We start from the raw sequence: 17547 nt of genomic DNA on the forward strand, positions 1-17547 counted from the left end.
GACTGAACAGGCAATCAGAATTTCCCAACAAAGTCCAAGACCTTACGGCTTCACCAGTGAATTAAAGCAAATATCTGAAGAACTGACACCAATTCTCCTCAAACTTCCAAAACACGGAAGAGAAATAACGGTACCAAACCCACAGCCTCATTCTGAGGCCAGCATCACCTCGACACCAAAGCCAGATTAAGACAACACAAGAAAAGAAAATCACAGAACAATATCCCTTATGAATATAGATGTAAAAATCCTCAACAAAATGCTGGCAAACCACACCCAGCAACATATTTAATGATCACACACAGTGACCAAATGGGATTTATCCCAAGAACACACGAGATGATTAACATCAATCAATGCAATACACCACGTTAATAAAATGGAAGAAAAAACAAAGAGTGATCATCTCAGTTAATGCAGGAAAAAAAAAAGTCCAATATCCTTTTATAAACAAAAACACTCGACAAACTAGGAATAGGGCAAACTTTCTCAACCTGACGAAGGGCTTCTATGAAAAACTCACATATGTCATATCAATGGCTAAAGTCTGAAAACTTTACCCCTAAAATCAGAAACAAGACAAAGATGTTCACTCTTGCTACTTCTATACAACACTGCACTAGAGGTAGTAGTCAGAGCGATTAATCAAGAAAAGAAATTAAAAGGCACCAAAACCGGGAGGGAAGAAGTAAAATTATCTCTATTCGCACATGGTATGATCTTATATACAGAATCACCCAAAGAGGCAACCAGAAAGCCTTCGGAGCTAATGAATGACTTCAGCAAAGTTTCAAGGTACAAGATCAACGGAAAGTCGATTGGAGGTTACTGGGGGTCTAGAGGGAGAAAAAATGGGCAGTGACTGCTTAACTGGTACAGAATTTCTGTTTGGGGTGATAAAAATGTTCTAGAGCTAGATTGTGGTGATGGTTACCAAACACTGTGAATGTATTTAAGGGCACTTAAAATGGCTAAAATAACAAGTTTTATGTTACATACATTTTACCACAATTTAAAAAATTAGAAAACAAAACACATCTATTTTACTAAACTTACAAATGCATGTTACACTATTTAAGGGAATTTAGCTAAACTGTAAGTGGTACTATTATTTAAGAACTCAATCTGTTCACCTGAGTCGACAAGATATCAATCAAACTGTGTTTTAATACAGCAGGATGATTTGCAAAGAAAAATTTAGATTTTGTATCTGCAATTTTAATTCCTTAAATATCAATTCTTAAACCCAACAGCTGCCAACCGTTTTCTATGACCAAAAGCTGCCTTTATGGACGTTAAAAAAAAAAAACAACTCATAGTGACCTATAATTTTTATATTTTCAGTATACAAATATTTTCCTCAATTTTTTTAATTTTCCAAAAAGACTAAAAAAAAAAACTCTCTGGGGGAAAAATATCCAAACACCGAATTACATCCTTCTGAATAACAAATATCATAATGTAAATCAAAGTTCTCATACCTCCCCAGGTATCAACGTGGATTTTTTTCCACCACATGTACAGGAGAAGGAGAGCAGACAGGAGGAACTGGGAAGTGGTGTTTGCCCAGGCAGATCCTCTGAAGGAGAGAAAGTGATCATTACCTGGGAGTATATTCTGTCCAAATATAAATAAACAGACTACCCCTGACAAGCTTTTGCTCTGTTTAAGAATTACAGTTATTAGAAAAGCCTAGAACTTGTGGACTATCTTTTAATGATTTAAATACACTGTCCACTTATAACCGACCAACAATTTTGTGGAAGAGCCAAATGTTACTGTTCCATCACCAGAAAAATAAAAGGACATACACACTTGTCACCGTCCTTTGTCCTAACAGCCCGAAATAACCTAGCAGATAAATTCTTAAATGTAGTCAGCTAAGTACAATATCAAAAACAACTACTGTGCTCAAAATACTGGTCTAAGGTTCACAGTTATTTCCCAGGATTATAATAAATTTGTTTTCAATTACAAGACAACCTTAGAGCATCTTCAATAGATGACATTTTATCACCACAAATTAAATGATGCCCCGTCCTGGCACAGAGAGCCCAGAACCCTGCTTGCTTCCTATTTTTTCATTTTAATCTTCCGACCAATCCTCACACTGTATCACTTATTAACCCATTCCTATGTGTTCTTCTCCTCTTTTCCAACTATCCAAACTGTCCTCCGTACACCTGTTCAAGAAACTTCTATGAGATGGTCTGTGAGGTGCACCTGCAGAGGAAAGCCGGACAAACCGGGTGCCAATCAGGTGTTTATGTGGGTTGATATCACCAGCTCTCAGACCTGCCTGCCGACTCGTGCTCCCGCCCCCCATGGTCAAAGCCTCTGGCTTTTCTGGCAGAAGATGTTACAAACCTTTTTTCATTGATTATTCTTACAGTCACCTCTCTACTACCCATCACCTAATGACTTATATACAAACGTACAAATGTACAAATGTGTGTGTGTGTATATACACACACGTGTATTACTGCAACTAACAGAACTAAATTTCCATCACTACCTGGTACCCACATTAATATGTGTACACACGGACCTCCATACACTATTTTCTATCTATCTCATTTTACTACATTTCATTCATAATATATCTCGAGTGCTCGTGTGACCACGTCGGCCCACGTGAAGGGGGCTGGACCTGGGCCAGCGCACCAGACGGTTCAAGTCAGCGATGGATCGACAGCATGGTGTCTACTGGCGGGAGGTCCAAACTGACGCTGCCTTCCTCGTGGGACCCTCCGACTCTCCAGCTTCACAGAGATGGAACTGGCTTGATTTCTTACAACCGAGAGCTAGTGGGAGATCCCGACAGTCCTCTGCCCCCTCCTGCCTTTGCTCAGGTCTGGCATCTCAGTCTTCACGGGCTGCAGTGACGCCCTCTCACACTAACTCCACAGGACAGGCAGGTGTCAGCTCACAATGTCACCTCTTCCACAACATTCTCCCCCAGCTAACGCCCGCACTCCTCCCCACAGCCTGGGCTGACTGCCCCCCCAGGTGCTCCAGGACACCAGCCCCCACCCCATGGGCATTCCCTCCCAGGCCGCTTCACCCCCCCCCCCATATCCCAGCCCCCAGGGCCGCGGCCAGCAGACACTCGGCACTTGGGGAACGAACGGGTCACAACTTACACCACTCCGAGGTCCAGGGCATAGAGCAGGAGGGCGTTCATGCCCACATTGATCACGTTTGCTGCAATCCCAGTGATCACTTGAGGCATGATGATGCCCTAAAATCCCCAAACAGGAAAACAGCATTTTCAAAAGCTGATCGGTTATGTGGTGTGACGTAATGGGAAGCATATATACTGGTCTCTGCCCCCACCCCGCCCCCGCTTCCCGGCACGGAGCTCCTAACTCCCCTAGAACTTCTCAGTGGCAGGGGCACGAGGCAGATCCTTTGTTCTAATATTTGGTCTTCAACCCGGGTTCTTTTTTTTTTTTCAATATATGAAATTTATTGTCAAATTGGTTTCCATACAACACCCAGTGCTCATCCCAAAAGGTGCCCTCCTCAATACCCATCACCCACCCTCCCCTTCCTCTCACCCCCCATCAACCCTCAGTTTGTTCTCAGTTTTTAAGAGTCTCTTCTGCTTTGGCTCTCTCCCCCTCTAACCTCTTTTTTCTTTTTTTCCTTCCCCTCCCCCATGGGTTTCTGTTAAGTTTCTCAGGATCCACATAAGAGTGAAAACATATGGTATCTGTCTTTCTCTGTATGGCTTATTTCACTTAGCATCACACTCTCCAGTTCCATCCACATTGCTACAAAGGGCCATATTTCGTTCTTTCTCATTGCCATGTAGTACTCCATTGTGTATATAAACCACAACCCGGGTTCTTGACACAGAGTTCCTAAATCCTTCGGAATTTCTTGGGTGACAAGGGTGCCTTTTGTCCTAATGACTCTGGGTGGGCTCCTGGATGGGAGCTGCTCACCAGAACAACCAAGCCATGGTTGTTAGGAGCTTGACATTTTCAGCCCTTTGCTCATTTTCGGGAGAGGGGAGAGGGGCTGGGAATAGAGGAAGTGATCAATCCCGCCTACGTGAGGGAGCCTCCCCTGAAACCGCAGAAGCATGGGGTTCAGACAGCCTCCAGGCTGTGAACACGAGGACGTGCTGTGAAAATTCCGGACCCTGTCCCACACACCTTGCCACCTGGGTGTTTGGCCTGCGTTCTTTGCCACACCCTTTTGTAATAAACCGGCAAATCGTAAGCAAACTCTTCGTGAGTCCTGGGAGTCGCGCTAAAAAATTAACGGAACCAGGCTGGCGGTCGTGGAAACCTCCAACCTGCAGCCAATCAGTCAGAAGCACAGGGGGCAACGTGGGCACCGGAAGGTGGGGGGAGGGGAGTCTCGAGGGACTGAGCCCTTTAACCCGTGGGAGGTCCCTGAAACTCTGGGCAGAGCGCATTAGGGTCGAGTTAAAAGGCAGGACATACAACTGCTTTAGCCGGGCTACGTGGGGATGTTGCCACTCCTCTGGTGAGCGGAGAATGTGGTCTCGTGAGAACAGTTAAGACTCTTGCAGCAGAAAGAGTGAGTTTTCCTAAAGAGATGGTCAGCCGAACACTCAGAGGTACACAGGCAAGGGTTCTGAATGACAGCACGGTCACAGAGGACGTCGACGGCCAGGGTCAGAGCCGCTGGCCACGTCTCCTCCACTGGTGCAGCTGCGAGCCCGGCCAACTAGAAGTTTCTAAAAGCTTTTGAATGACCCGCTGGGCCATCGTTTCTATCACAGTAACACAGAGATAGAAGAGAAGGGATGACTGCATGGACAGCAAATCGGTGCATGGCACGAGGTGTCCCAGGAAGACCCCATGGGAGACACTCAGGCCAAGTTACCTAACTTCTGTCCAGGGCCAAGGTGAAGGTTCATGAGGTCACCTCACATGAAGCACCCAGCAGGGCCTGGTCCCCAGCAGGTATGCAGTGGACATTCATCCCCATTATTTACGGGGCCGCATTCCTCACTTCTCGTGTGTCTCTTGCCTACTCTACGCAAGTCCTCAGGTAAACATTTTCTTGAAGACTCTACATTTGGGGCGCCCGGGTGGTTCAGTCTGTTGAGCGTCTGACTCTCGGTTTTGGCTCAGGGCATGATCCTGGGGTCATGAGATTGAGCCCCATGTTGGTTTTGGGCGCTGACAGCGTGGAGCCTACTTGGGATTCTCTCTCTCCCTCTCCCTCTGCCCCTCTCCTGCTCGCACGCTCTCTTAAGACAGATAAACTTTTCAAAAAAAAAAAAAAAAAGAGTCTACATTTTTTTTTTAAAAACAGTTGGCCACCATCAAAGTAGAGCGGCTTCTGTGGATAAAAGTTACATGAAGGCAAGCGGGCGGCTCATGTAAGAGGGACCTGGGGACACAGAGAGGCAGAGCTCCCTCTCAGCTCTGCCCTTAGCCTTCCCCTCCATGCCCCTTGTCCCTCTGGTTCCTGGGGGCGCCGTAAACCCCACAGAACTCTGCAGCCTCTTCCTCTAAAGCACAGGCACCAGAGCCGGGCCTGAGGTCAGACCCAAAGCCAGCAGGCAGCCCACAGAGGAGGGAAGGGGTGCAGTGTTGTGGGTGTTGTGGGAGGCAGGGGCTGCAGAGTAAAACAAGAGGTGGGTGCAGGAATCTGACAGATTGAGACGGGCGTCTCTCCTGAGCTGGACAAAACCCATTCACAAGACCTCAGGTCTCCCAAACAAGGAGCTCTGGGTAAAATTCCAGGGAAAAAAAACCGTGAATGACTTTCACGGAGAACTCCCTAAGAATATCTACTACACGTTTCAGGGACCACGGAGTAAAAAAATCCAAAGGCTCTATACCTGACTTTGCAAATATCTTGTCTGCAGCTGGAACAGGAACGCCGCCTAGGAGATAAAACAGAAAAACACCTCTTGTTAACATGAAGGCATAATTCCGACAGTTTCTGAGAGTTCTGGTTCTCAAGAAGGTATTTCCTCCTGATGCGGCCTCAAAATCAGAGACCCAGACCCACGCAGATCAAATGCTAGGATGCTGTTTGGAATTTTCCGGAGAGGACCCTCAGACCTCGAACTGGCCGAATCTGCGAACGGCTCACTACCTTGACGTCTGAATGGCTCTGAGGGTGCCAGCTGGCAGTACTTCCCCCAATCCCAGAGGGGCCCCAGAAACACCCTAATTAATCTGCAGTCAAAAGCACCCACAGAATAAGGACAGAAAGCTCTTCCCCCTCATCGGTGTGGGTATTACGTTCAAGCTGTTGGATATCAAAGTGGCACAAGCTCTGAGAAGCAGTAAAGATGGGATGACAGGTCCAAGAAATACACACTGAACTTACACGGGAACAGGACTATGATAAAATAAACAGAAAGAGGGGAGGCACAGGCATGACACTATTCGTGAGCTGCTTGGGGCGTCCCAGGACACAAAATATCCTCGACACTTACAGGAAGAGCAGGAATGAAAATCATCACATAAATCTGGGCTATCCTGAAATAAACAACAAACAGCCTTCAGTTAATATCCAAACAATTGCTGCCATACCTCTCCAAATTGAATCCACACGGTTCCTAAAAATTAAACATAATTTACACGGGAGAAATTTAATACCACTCTGAAAAGGCTTTTTCCACAACCCAGATTAACACTATGTTAGGCTTGCTACGTGTCTGCTTTCACAGGGGAGTCTGACTTTTTACATCTTTCAGCTCATTCGTAGCAGAAAAGATGGAATGAACAGAGCAAAATGAACTAAAAGTCGGGCAAAGTTCAGAAACGTTTTGGGTCAGGACTGTAGCTGTACCTCACCCTGAAGCAAGACGAACAGTCTTCTAGAAAAGAGAGATGCCTCCTTGCATCCCGTGATCCCATGTATCCTGAAGACAAATTCCAGAGTTTGCTGGAATTGTAGGTTAAAAAAAAAACCCAACTCTAAGAACTCTAAGCAACTATATTGCTCCTTTGCTTCTGGGAGGGAAAAAACCCTCTGCGTATTTACAAAACACCGGGAAAGTAGACTGGGGCCAAGGGTATTAACATTCTCATCCTGTATCTTCGCTCTGGGCAGGACGTCAGGTTACTGCGTCACTCTGTGTCACACTGTGTCACTCTGTGTCACTCTGTGCCAGCTGGTCCCTGCCAGCCTTAATACCCTGTGATCCACAAGTCACAGCTTCCATTCTTCACGGGGGTTCAAGTCCAGGTAATTGACCAAAACGTCAACGAAGGTGAAGACGACCAGACGGTCACTTACGCTGAACCTGGGGTTCTGACATTAGAGACGCTGCTGACCTGGAGACTTCGGGGTCTTGTTTTAAGAGCAGGAGGATACGCTCCGTATTGATGAAGACGGCCCAGCAAGGAAAGCAACACAGCATCAAGATGAGGATTCCTCTTTGGAGTACGATCCCCACGCGTTTTAGGTTCTTGCCTCCGAAGGACTGGAGAAAACAAACGCAGTGATAAAGAGGGCCACCGTGTACCGGGCCGAGGCCTGGACCGCCGGCATTGCAAACGGCTCCCCAAGGGAGAGCACCCTGCTGGCCACCCATGCAGCCGGACGGCTGTTGTTCCCCGCCCCCAACATCTGAGCCAAGGGCACCAAGGGCATTTTAAACATGCCCCGGGGCGAGGAGTCTCCTGTCTCTGGGAACAGGGACAGTTAGACATGGAGGGCACTGACAGCAGAGAGCAGGGCTTCAAAGGTGCAAATCGCTCAGCAAGTATTTCTTGAACTCTTACTATGTGCCACACGCATTTGGGACCCGGGAACTAACTCAGCAGTGAACAAAGCAGGCAGAAGTCCCTGCCGTCGTGGAGCTGACTTTCTAGAAGGAAAGGGAGACAGATGATAAACAGAAATAACTAAGATCTAGAGTGCATTCTCTAGAATGGCAGTAATGCTCGGAGAAAAAGACATCAGGGAAGGGGGACAGACCCTTGGGGGAGGAGCACGATGTTTACACGGCGGATGGCAGGCCTCCCGGAGAAGGGGATTTCTGGCAAACACATGCGGGGGCTGAGAGAATGAGCCAGGCAGACGTCTGGGAGAGGCCCAGCAGGGCAGCCTGTGGGGCTGGAAGCCCGGTGGGGACAGCAGAGGGCTCAGGGGCCTCCACCGTCAGACGGGGTCACAGGAGAGTTGCGAGCAGAGAAACGACATCACCTGATGTTTAAGTGTGACGACAGCACAAAAGGCAGAAGTGAGGGGCAGCCAGGTGGCCAGAGCACAGAGCGGAGAGCAGGCCACGGGAGGGCAGGGCAGGCCCGGTCCCCCCAGTGGCCTTGGCCGAGTCAAGGCTTCTCAGAGCTTTTCTCACGCTCCCTTTCCTTCAAGTACCCTGAATGACTGTCTCTTTCTCAAAAGCAAAAAGGAGTCTAACTTAAAGTTAGACTTTGAAAGAGTCAGTGGAAACAAATTAAAAACAATGGCCGTAAAAAGGACATAGAATATTGTGCAAATATTAAAAGGGAATGTGTCCACCTACTTCATTCAATGTGTTCTCCAAAACACATGGTTTAATGGCAGGAAAAAGTAATAAGACCATGTAGATGTTAGAATGGTGTAAGTGTCCATATTTGGAAATATTTGGAGGATATTCACCAAACAGTTAACCTTTAGTGATTTTTCCTCCATCTTTTTCAGATACGTTTCTAGATAACCTAAAGTTTCTAGACGGTGCTTGACCTTTACAATCTTTTTAAAAGGCAATTTAAAATCCAAGAAACAATGTGCTATTATAGAAATACGTTTACTAATACGGAAAGACGTCCACTGTATATGGGTGGGTGGGGAAACAAAGATCTAGTCTTTTTCTTTTTTTAACTATATGAATAAAAATAACCGAAATTGTAACAAAAAAGGGACAAAATAACTATTTTAAAATAAAATTTCAGGGGCTCCTGGGTGGCTCAGCCACTTAAGCATCTGCCTTCAACTCAGGTCATGATCTCACAGTTCATGAGTTTGAGCCCCGCATCAGACTCTGTGCTGACAGCTCAGAGCCTGGAGCCCGCTTCAGATTCTGTGTCTCCCTCGCTCTCTGCCCCTCCCCTGCTCATGCTGTCTCTCTCCCTCTCTCTCTCTCTCTCTCTTGAAAATAAATAAGCATTAAAAATTTTTTTTAATGATTAAAAAAATAAAAAAATTTTCACATTCTCTACCATGCCAATCCAGAGCTACATTTAGTCCTTAGAGCCACATTTAGCTTAGCCTATAAAAACTATCCCAGGATACCCTCATGCACCAACAGCTGAGGAGCTGAGTCCAACAGCTCAGGATATAACACATATGCTCAGGGCCACTCCTTCCTTGGGATATAACCCTGTCCCCACTCTCCCAGGCAGTGGGTTTGAAGGCAGGACTCATCTATGAAACATCCACCTACCCATCTAGCCATCATTCATCTGTCCACCTCATCTATCTACCATCCATCCCTCTAGCCATCTACCCATCCATCCATCTGTCCAACCATCCATCTACCATCCAACCCAACCATCTATCCATCCATCCATCCCTCCACCCACCCACCCGTCTATCCCGCATCCATCTATAAACCCATCCACCCACCACCCAACCGTCTATCCATCCATCCGTCATCATCTACCCATCCCTGCTTGCTTCTCTGCTTTCCTCTCACTCATTCGACAGATTTCCAGGGTACCCACTACATAGCAAGCACGATGCTGAGCCACAGGAATTCAAAGACTGAATGGGATTATAGCCTTTCTCCCCAAGCAGCTCAGATTCTACCAGGGAAACCACTATGGTTGTAAACCAGGTGGGTGAGATGGAAGACAGAGCCAGGAGAGAAAGGCCGGGACCAGAATCTGACTCTCCTCTGACTGCGTTAGCACACCAACCCAGAGTTCCCAGTCCTGTGGAAGGCAACGAGGACAGAGGGGTGTGAGCGGACTCTCCGCTAGCGTAAGGAGGTAGAAGAGAAAGAAGGATTCTGGCTTCAGTGGAGGGTCGTGTGTTCTTGAGAGAGACAACCCGAGAGGAGAAACAGTTCAGGGAGGAAAGCCGGATGGGCTTAGCTCTGGTTGAGCTGAGTGTGATGTCCGGGACGTGACCGACATTCAAGGGTGGCCCTCAGGACAGAGACGTGGGCAGGAGACGGAGCTGAGCGTCTCCAACAGCAGGTGAGGGAGTACAGTGTCAGGGTGGGAGAGATCAGACCGGAGACAGAAAGGAAAGCACAGCCCCTGAGCACAATTATAAAGCCCACTTGGCTTACATCTACAGCCATCAGCAGCACAGTGTTTGACAAATAAAAGGCAACAAAAGCCAAAGAGGGGAGAGTCGCCTACCTGGCCTCCAACAGGAAAGGTAACTGACTAAATACAAACATAAATTAAAAAAAAGAAAATCGTGCGTGGGGGAGGGTGGTCCTCACCTGAGACATCAGCGTGTCACAAGCCGAGGCCAAGCCAGTTCCAACTGAAATCCCAATAACGTTCACCACCTGCAAGGAATGACAGGCAGCGGCAGCTGGAGGACCGGCCGGGCAGTCGCTGCCTAACAGCTCCCGCTAAGCCAAGGAGCCGTGACGGTTCATCTGGAAGGAGCAACCTGCAATCGTACACTTAAGACTTTGCATCTCACAGCAGATGGGCGTCCACGTCCATCCCTGGCGACTGTAAACAGAAACACAGCCTCCCACCAGAGGATCACAATCACTTCCACAATCACTGTCAACCGGGGTGGCTGACAACGTAGTTCTTCTTGAACAACACGGCGTGTTAACAATTTCCACATCAAAAAGTTAAGTTGCGGTTGGTATCTAAAGGCAACGCCCCTGGTCTGCGATGTGCCTTTAAGAACGAGGACAGGGGCACCTGGGTGGCGCAGTCGGTTGAGCGTCCGACTTCAGCCAGGTCACGATCTCGCGGTCCGGGAGTTCGAGCCCCGCGTCAGGCTCTGGGCTGATGGCTCAGAGCCTGGAGCCTGTTTCCGATTCTGTGTCTCCCTCTTTCTCTGCCCCTCCCCCGTTCATGCTCTGTCTCTCTCTGTCCCAAAAATAAATAAACGTTGAAAAAAAAAAAAAAAAAAAAAAAAAGAACGAGGACAGCAAACGTGTACTGAGCATATGCTATGTGCAGGCCCTGTCCCCAAACCCTCCCATACAGGGTTGTCGTGGGCACTGTGCCCGTTTTACGGGTCTCGGGAGCAAGTCACAGAAAGCTTAGGTCACTCAGATGGCGACCTGAAGCTGGGAAGTCTGGCCACAGGCTTGAACCCTGTGATGAGAAACAGGACTGGTTTTGTGTCGCCCTCGTGTCTGCACCTTACCCAGGGCCCCTGACAATGAACCTGCAGGTTAAGGTCAGGGCCCAAGGAGCCATTTTGCAATTGTGGGGGCTGGGGAGAGCTGGAGACCCTCATTTTCATCCCGGGTCTCACGTTTAGCAGTGATGTCAATCCCAAGGTGGGTTCACTTCTTGGCTGACCAAGATCATAAACTCTAGCCACCAGGGGTCAGTGACAGGCCACACACAGAGGGAGCAGCGGGACCTTGTGTTCTCAATTCCAGTCCGGGACAGTGTCAGGGCCAAAGCTCCAAAACCCCTCAGCCTTCCAGGCAAAGAAAAGGAAGCCCAGCCGTCACTCTTCTTCTGTGGCCTCAAGTCTATCTCCAGGCCAAGTCCGCTGTCTGAGACTGCTTGGATGAAAGTCAAGGGCGTTGTGCTTTCCCCACACAATGACCACCTGTATACGGAGACGGTTCGAGACTTGCTGACGTATCTCTCGTAGCAAGTTGTCCGGGACACCATCTTCCACCTCAGGGTGTCCACGCCACTCCTCTGACTCAGTATCAGGAAAGGCCGTCCTTCCCCCGAACAGATGGCTCAGGGACATCTTGGACACACTGTGAATTTCTGGAAACTACAAGAGCTCAGGATGCTGGTAATTCTACCAGCTAATTATTTATCCTTCTGTACTGAAAGTGTTTTTACAAACCAACTCAAATTCTTCATGAAACAAAATAAGGTGGGGTATAAATAAATGTTTGTGGCCGGGGGGGCGGGGGGGCGGGCAGGGGGTAGCTGGCTGGCTCAGTTGGTGGAGCACGCGACTCTTGGTCTCAGGGTTGCATGTTCAAGCCCCATATTGGGAGTAAGAGATTCCTTCAAAAAAATAAAATAAAACCTAGGGGCGCCTGGGTGGCTCAGTCGGTTAAGCATCCAACTTCGGCTCAGGTCATGATCTCACAGCTCCGTGAGTTCGAGCCCCGAATCGGGTTCTCTGCGGCCAATGTGGAGCCTGCTTCAGATCCTCTGTCCCCCCACGGCCCCCTCTGCCCTTCTCCCACTCACATGGGTGCACACGCTCTCTCTAAAAAATAAACGTTAAAAAAATAAAATAAACCTTAAAAAACGTTCTTTTACTTAAAAAACAAACACTTTTGTGAATTCTCTCATTCCACCGACAGAATTTTTCATAAAGTAAAACATTTTTAACTGTATCTGGCTTTCATAAATAGTTTTCTTGAAATTGGGCCTACTCTCCTCCTACCAATTAGTTACAATTTAACGGCTGGTTAAAAGCACCGTCTTACCACGCACTGCCCAAGGAAAGACAGACATAGACTCCCTTACCTAAAACCTTAGCTACAGAAATTCCTCTCTTTGCAACATACCAACCTTCCCGCATACCCTTTTCAGGCCTATCTACGGAATTTGGGGCTTGTATTTGCTCTGTACCTATTTTTACTTCAAAAAGTAGGAACTCTTTTTTATGTTCTCATTGGTGCGTGATTTGCGGGGAAAACAGAGAGAAAGAAGGAAAGAAATTACTACAAACCTTCCATAAAATCTTAATTTTGTTTTCTCCCCCCAGGATACAGTTAAGATAGTTTTATTTAATTCCTTTTTTTTTTTTAATATTTATTGATTTTTTTAGAGCAAGCAAGCACAGCAGGGGAGGGGCAAAGAGAGAGAGACACACACACACACAGAATCCAAAGCAGGCTCCAGGCTCTGAGCCGTCAGCACAGAGGCGGACCTGGGGCTCCAACTCCCGAACCGTGAGATCATGACCTGAGCCGAAGTGGGACGGTCAACCGACTGAGCCACCCAGGAGCCCCTAATTCTTTCTTTTTTTTTTTTCTAATGTTTATTTATTTTTGAGGGGACAGAGGATCTGAAGAAGGCTCTGTGCTGACAGCAGAGAGCCTGATGTGGGGCTCAAACTCATGACTCGGGAGATTATGACCTGAGCTGAAGTCGCACGCTCAACAGACTGAGCCACCCAGCCGCCCCTGGTTAAGACAGTTTTGCCGAAATAGTGAAAGGAGACATGGGGCCTGCATGTGTATCATCACAGAGCCTTCAACCCTCACCATGTTACAGCAGGGCCGCGTAGGAGACAAATTCAGGAGGCGCCTAGATGAGGACCCGCTCACGGCTCCCCTGAGCTCTGCATTTCCTGGAAATATCCACTCGGGGCAGATCTGTGCCAGGAACCGGGCGTGGCAAAAATTAACATGAGCTGGCCGGCCAAGGCGAGAGTATTCAGAGACAGGACTGTAGCACAGCACGGAAGGGTGGGGCTGGGGGGGGGGGGGGCGGTCTGGGAAAGTGTTCTGCAAATGCATGCCCCTAAGCTGCATCTAGAAGGATCCTCCAGAGCCTCACATGCAAGTCACAGAATGCAGGATCGAGAACGATCGGGGCAGTCAGGGCTGCAGAGTGAGAGAAGAGGGAGGGACCACAGCAAAGGAAGACCCATGAGGTCAAAGGGCAGGTGGGGACTTGAGAGGGCTCCAGGGATAAAAGGTTGCCAGCAGGAAAGTAAAGTTTAACACTGTTACAGTGAAAAAAAACAACAACAACAAAACTGCTACCGTGGGCCCAAGCTGAGAGATGGCAATGTGCAGAGTGTGAATCCTAAAGTGGATTTAGGGGGTTCCTGAAAGCCAGAGAGATGGAGGGAGGTGGGGTCCCCACACCCAAGAAGCTGAGCACTCAGGCCCTGGGGTGTTTGATGAACACAGAAGAAGCCACACACCGGCCCTCAGATACCATGAACATGAACCGTACAGGATGGTAAACCCGAAGGGACAGTCCGGAAATGGGCACTGCGAAAAGACAGGCTATTCAATCCAGGGGTGTCGGGAGCCCTGGACAGCCACAGGCCAAAGCGTGACACTGGACCACTATCTTACACCATACACACACAAAAATAACTCAAAATGGATTCGAGACCTGACCGCAAGACCTGAAGCCATAAAACCCCTAGAAGAAAACACAGGCAGTGAGCTCTCTTGGTCTTGGCGAGGACTCTGGTTTTGACACCAACAACAAAGGCAACAAAACCAAAAATAAATGAGTGGGACCACACCAAACTAAAAAGCGCCCGCACCCTGAAGGAAACCACCGACAAAGTGGAAAGCCAACCTACAGGATGGGAGAAGATATTTGCAAATCGTACACCTGATAAGGGGTTCACCTCCCCAATATGTAAAGAACTCCTACAGCTCACTAGCAAAAGAACCCCAAACAATCTAATTAAAAACTGGGTCGACGATCTGAATAGGCATTTTCCCAAAGAAGACACACAAATGGCCAAAGGATACCGGAAAAGGTGCTTGACATCACTAATCGTCAGGGAAATGCAAATTAAAACCACCATGAACTAACCCCTGCGTTAGTGACAGGAAATAACAAGTGTTGGAGGACACGTGGAGAAAAGGGAGCCCCTGTGCACTCCTGGAGGGAATGCAAACTGGTCCAGCCCCTCGGGGAAAACGGCACGAAGTCTCAAAAAATTAAAAATAGAACTACCATATGATCCAACAATCCCACTTCTGTGTATTTAACCAAAGAAAATGAAACAGGTAGATAAAATGTAAATAAAATGCAGCTTATGCACTGAATCTTAGTTGGTCCTAAAAGAGAAGAAAATCTTGCCATTGGTAACAATGCGGATGGACACTGAGGGCATTATACTAAGTCAAAGAAGTCAAACAGAGACACATGCCCGTATAATCTCACTTACACGTGGAATCCAAACAAAGAAAAACTGAACTCATAGCAGATTGGTGATTGCCAAGGACAGGGGTGGGGTGGAATGCCTGAGGGGTTTGGTGGTAAAGGCCAACTAAAGATACAAAGTCCCTGTTACAAAGTACATAACGTGTGAAAATGCAATGTACAGCATGGTGAATATAATTAATAATACCGTATTTCACACTTGAAACTTGCTAAAAGAGTAAATCTTAAAAGATTTCATCACATAGAAAAAAAAATCTGTGTATAGTGATAATCTTTTAACCAGATTTAATGTGATCACTTCACAATATACACAAATACTGAATCATTACATTAGACACCTCAAACCAATTAAAGGTTGTGTGTCAATTATAACTCAGTAAAAAAAAATTATAATAAAAACATTTTTTTAAGGGGGCGCCTGGGTGGCTCAGGCAGTTGAGCATCTGCCTTTGGCTCGGGTCATGACCATCTCATGGTTGGTGAGCTCAAGTCCCACACAGGCTCGCTGCTGTCAGCACGGAGCCCGCTTCGGATCCTCTGTCCCCCTCTCTCTCTCAAACATTTAAGATACATACATAAACGCATAAATAAATAAAAATTAAAAAAAAATTTAAAGAGCACTGCAGAATAAAGGTTTGGAAGCAGCGATAGGAAAAGGGAGATCCCAACTGCGGCCCCGTGGATAAACAGAAAGTGTCCCTTTAGGTTTCCAATAATAACCCACTGTTAATGTCGTTCACAGCAGACAGAATGATCAGGAGTACAACATATGCCAGGGCCACCGTGCCCTATGTGGGGGAGGAATCAAGTTCATCCTTTCTGGAGGGGACACAGTTAACAGCCTGTACGTAAAGCTTCTCTGCTTTCTTCACTCTTTCTAGAGACCCAATCTAAAATCTCAAAGGAAGTAGAAATATCCCTTAGCCTGAATTAGTTCACTCAGTAACAGACCTGTAAATAAAAGATCTGATTCCACATACTAAGGTCACTTCACCCACAAAGCTGAAAAGAGAAACTCTGGCGGTCCCGCCACGATCTTAGAGCAGATACCGACCTCTGGTGGGGACGGAGGGGGAATTTTCTAAGGCTGGGAGAGACCACCTGCCAGCACCACCGGAACTATTTTCCACCTTCTCTGAAAGCCTGGATGGAGGGAGACAACTTTCCGCTACATCACTAACAAAAACTCAGGGACGAAAGCCTTCAAAGGTGTAATTTCAATCCGTGGCCCAAGGGAGACACTTTAGTACAAGCGGGAAATACTGCGCCCATAATGAATTGTGCAATTCAAACCGATGGCAGACAATCTACATGATCTCTAAGTTCTCCGGTTTAATTTTACAACAGGAAAAAAAAAAAATGCCGTTCTGTTCCTGTGACCGTATTATTGCTACAAATTCCTAGCAATCCCTGGCCGCCCTGGAATTGTATCATTGCTACAAATTCCTCGCAAGCCCGACCACCACGGGATGGTTGAAACACGCTTCCCCGAGCAGTTTACGCGACCTCCTTTCAAATCTAGAGATAAGGCAAAAGGTACCCACGGGCCAAGCTCCGATAGTGTTAAGGGAAGATATCAGACATAATACAATGCAAATTCCGAGGCTTTACCGCAGGGCCGACCCCAATAGAAGTATTTAAAAAAGAAAAGAAAAGAAAACCTACCGATACGGCGAGCGTAACGGCATCCAGCTCGACTTTGCCCAGATGCCCACAGAAGATGGAACTGACGACGCTAATCAGGAAGATCATCAACTGGGCCAGAAACTGCGAGGGAAAAAAGGAGGGAGAGCACGCGCTGACACCGGGCCCGCCCGCCCCGCCCGGGTCCCGCTCGGGCCCCGCTCGGGCAGCGCGGGGCGAAGGCGCTGGGGGGCGCCCCGAGCCGGGGCCGCCGTCGGGGCGCGCACTCACCACGGAGCCCGCGAGCGCCGCCAGCGCGGCCGCCTCCCGCCGCGCGTCGGGCGGCAGCGCGCCCCGCAGGCTCCGCAGGCAGCCGCGCCAGCGAGGGGCGTCGGGCGGCTCGGCGCTTTCCCGGGACGCGGCGGCGACGGCGGCTGCTGGGGGCTCCATGCCGGCGCGGGGACTGGCGCGCGGGAGGCGGCGGGCTGGGGGCGGCCGCCGCACGGCCCCGCCCCGCGCGCCCGCGGACCGCCCCCACCTGCGCACGCCGCCGGGGGTGGGGGAGGGGGAGGGCCGCACCCCGGGACGCCGGACCTACGGGCCAACCGTCACCGCCCGCACATCCCCGGGTGGGGTGTGGGGGGGTGGTGCTGGGGAGGCAGGACGGGGTCGGGGGCGCTGTGCGCTGACAAAGGAGACTGTAGCTTGGGAAGAGCGAAATGTGCTGCGGCGGGGGCGGAGAGGGCGAATTTCTAATTCCACCCACCGCACCCCGAGAGCACTGCGCCGGTTTTGCAGCTGAAGTCCCTCTCCCTCTGCCTCGGGTTACGGGTGTGTTAAAGTATTTACTCCCCTGGGGATGCGCTCCTCGCCTGCAACTTGGGCTGATGAGATAAGCCTCCGCATCCCTTCCCAGGGGCTCCTACCTGGTGAAGGG

At 48.7% G+C, this 17547-nt stretch overlaps 1 protein-coding gene across 1 annotated transcript in view; it reads right to left on the reverse strand.

Moving 5' to 3' along the window:
• The window catches only part of LOC123604217 (multidrug and toxin extrusion protein 2-like), a 59939-nt gene extending 42879 nt beyond the window's left edge, over positions 1 to 17060 (reverse strand). Inside the window, exons 1-8 of the mRNA XM_045490029.1 lie at positions 16902 to 17060; positions 16653 to 16754; positions 10388 to 10456; positions 7281 to 7429; positions 6437 to 6479; positions 5831 to 5875; positions 3144 to 3241; positions 1482 to 1579 (exon numbers count right to left, since the gene is read on the reverse strand). Of these exons, the coding sequence (XP_045345985.1) occupies positions 1482 to 1579; positions 3144 to 3241; positions 5831 to 5875; positions 6437 to 6479; positions 7281 to 7429; positions 10388 to 10456; positions 16653 to 16754; positions 16902 to 17060 (763 nt within the window). The remainder of the gene's footprint in view (positions 1 to 1481; positions 1580 to 3143; positions 3242 to 5830; positions 5876 to 6436; positions 6480 to 7280; positions 7430 to 10387; positions 10457 to 16652; positions 16755 to 16901) is intronic.
• Between the last annotated feature and the right edge of the window lie 487 nt (positions 17061 to 17547).

Source organism: Leopardus geoffroyi, chromosome E1, assembly GCF_018350155.1.
Source record: "Leopardus geoffroyi isolate Oge1 chromosome E1, O.geoffroyi_Oge1_pat1.0, whole genome shotgun sequence".
NCBI lineage: Eukaryota > Metazoa > Chordata > Mammalia > Carnivora > Felidae > Leopardus > Leopardus geoffroyi.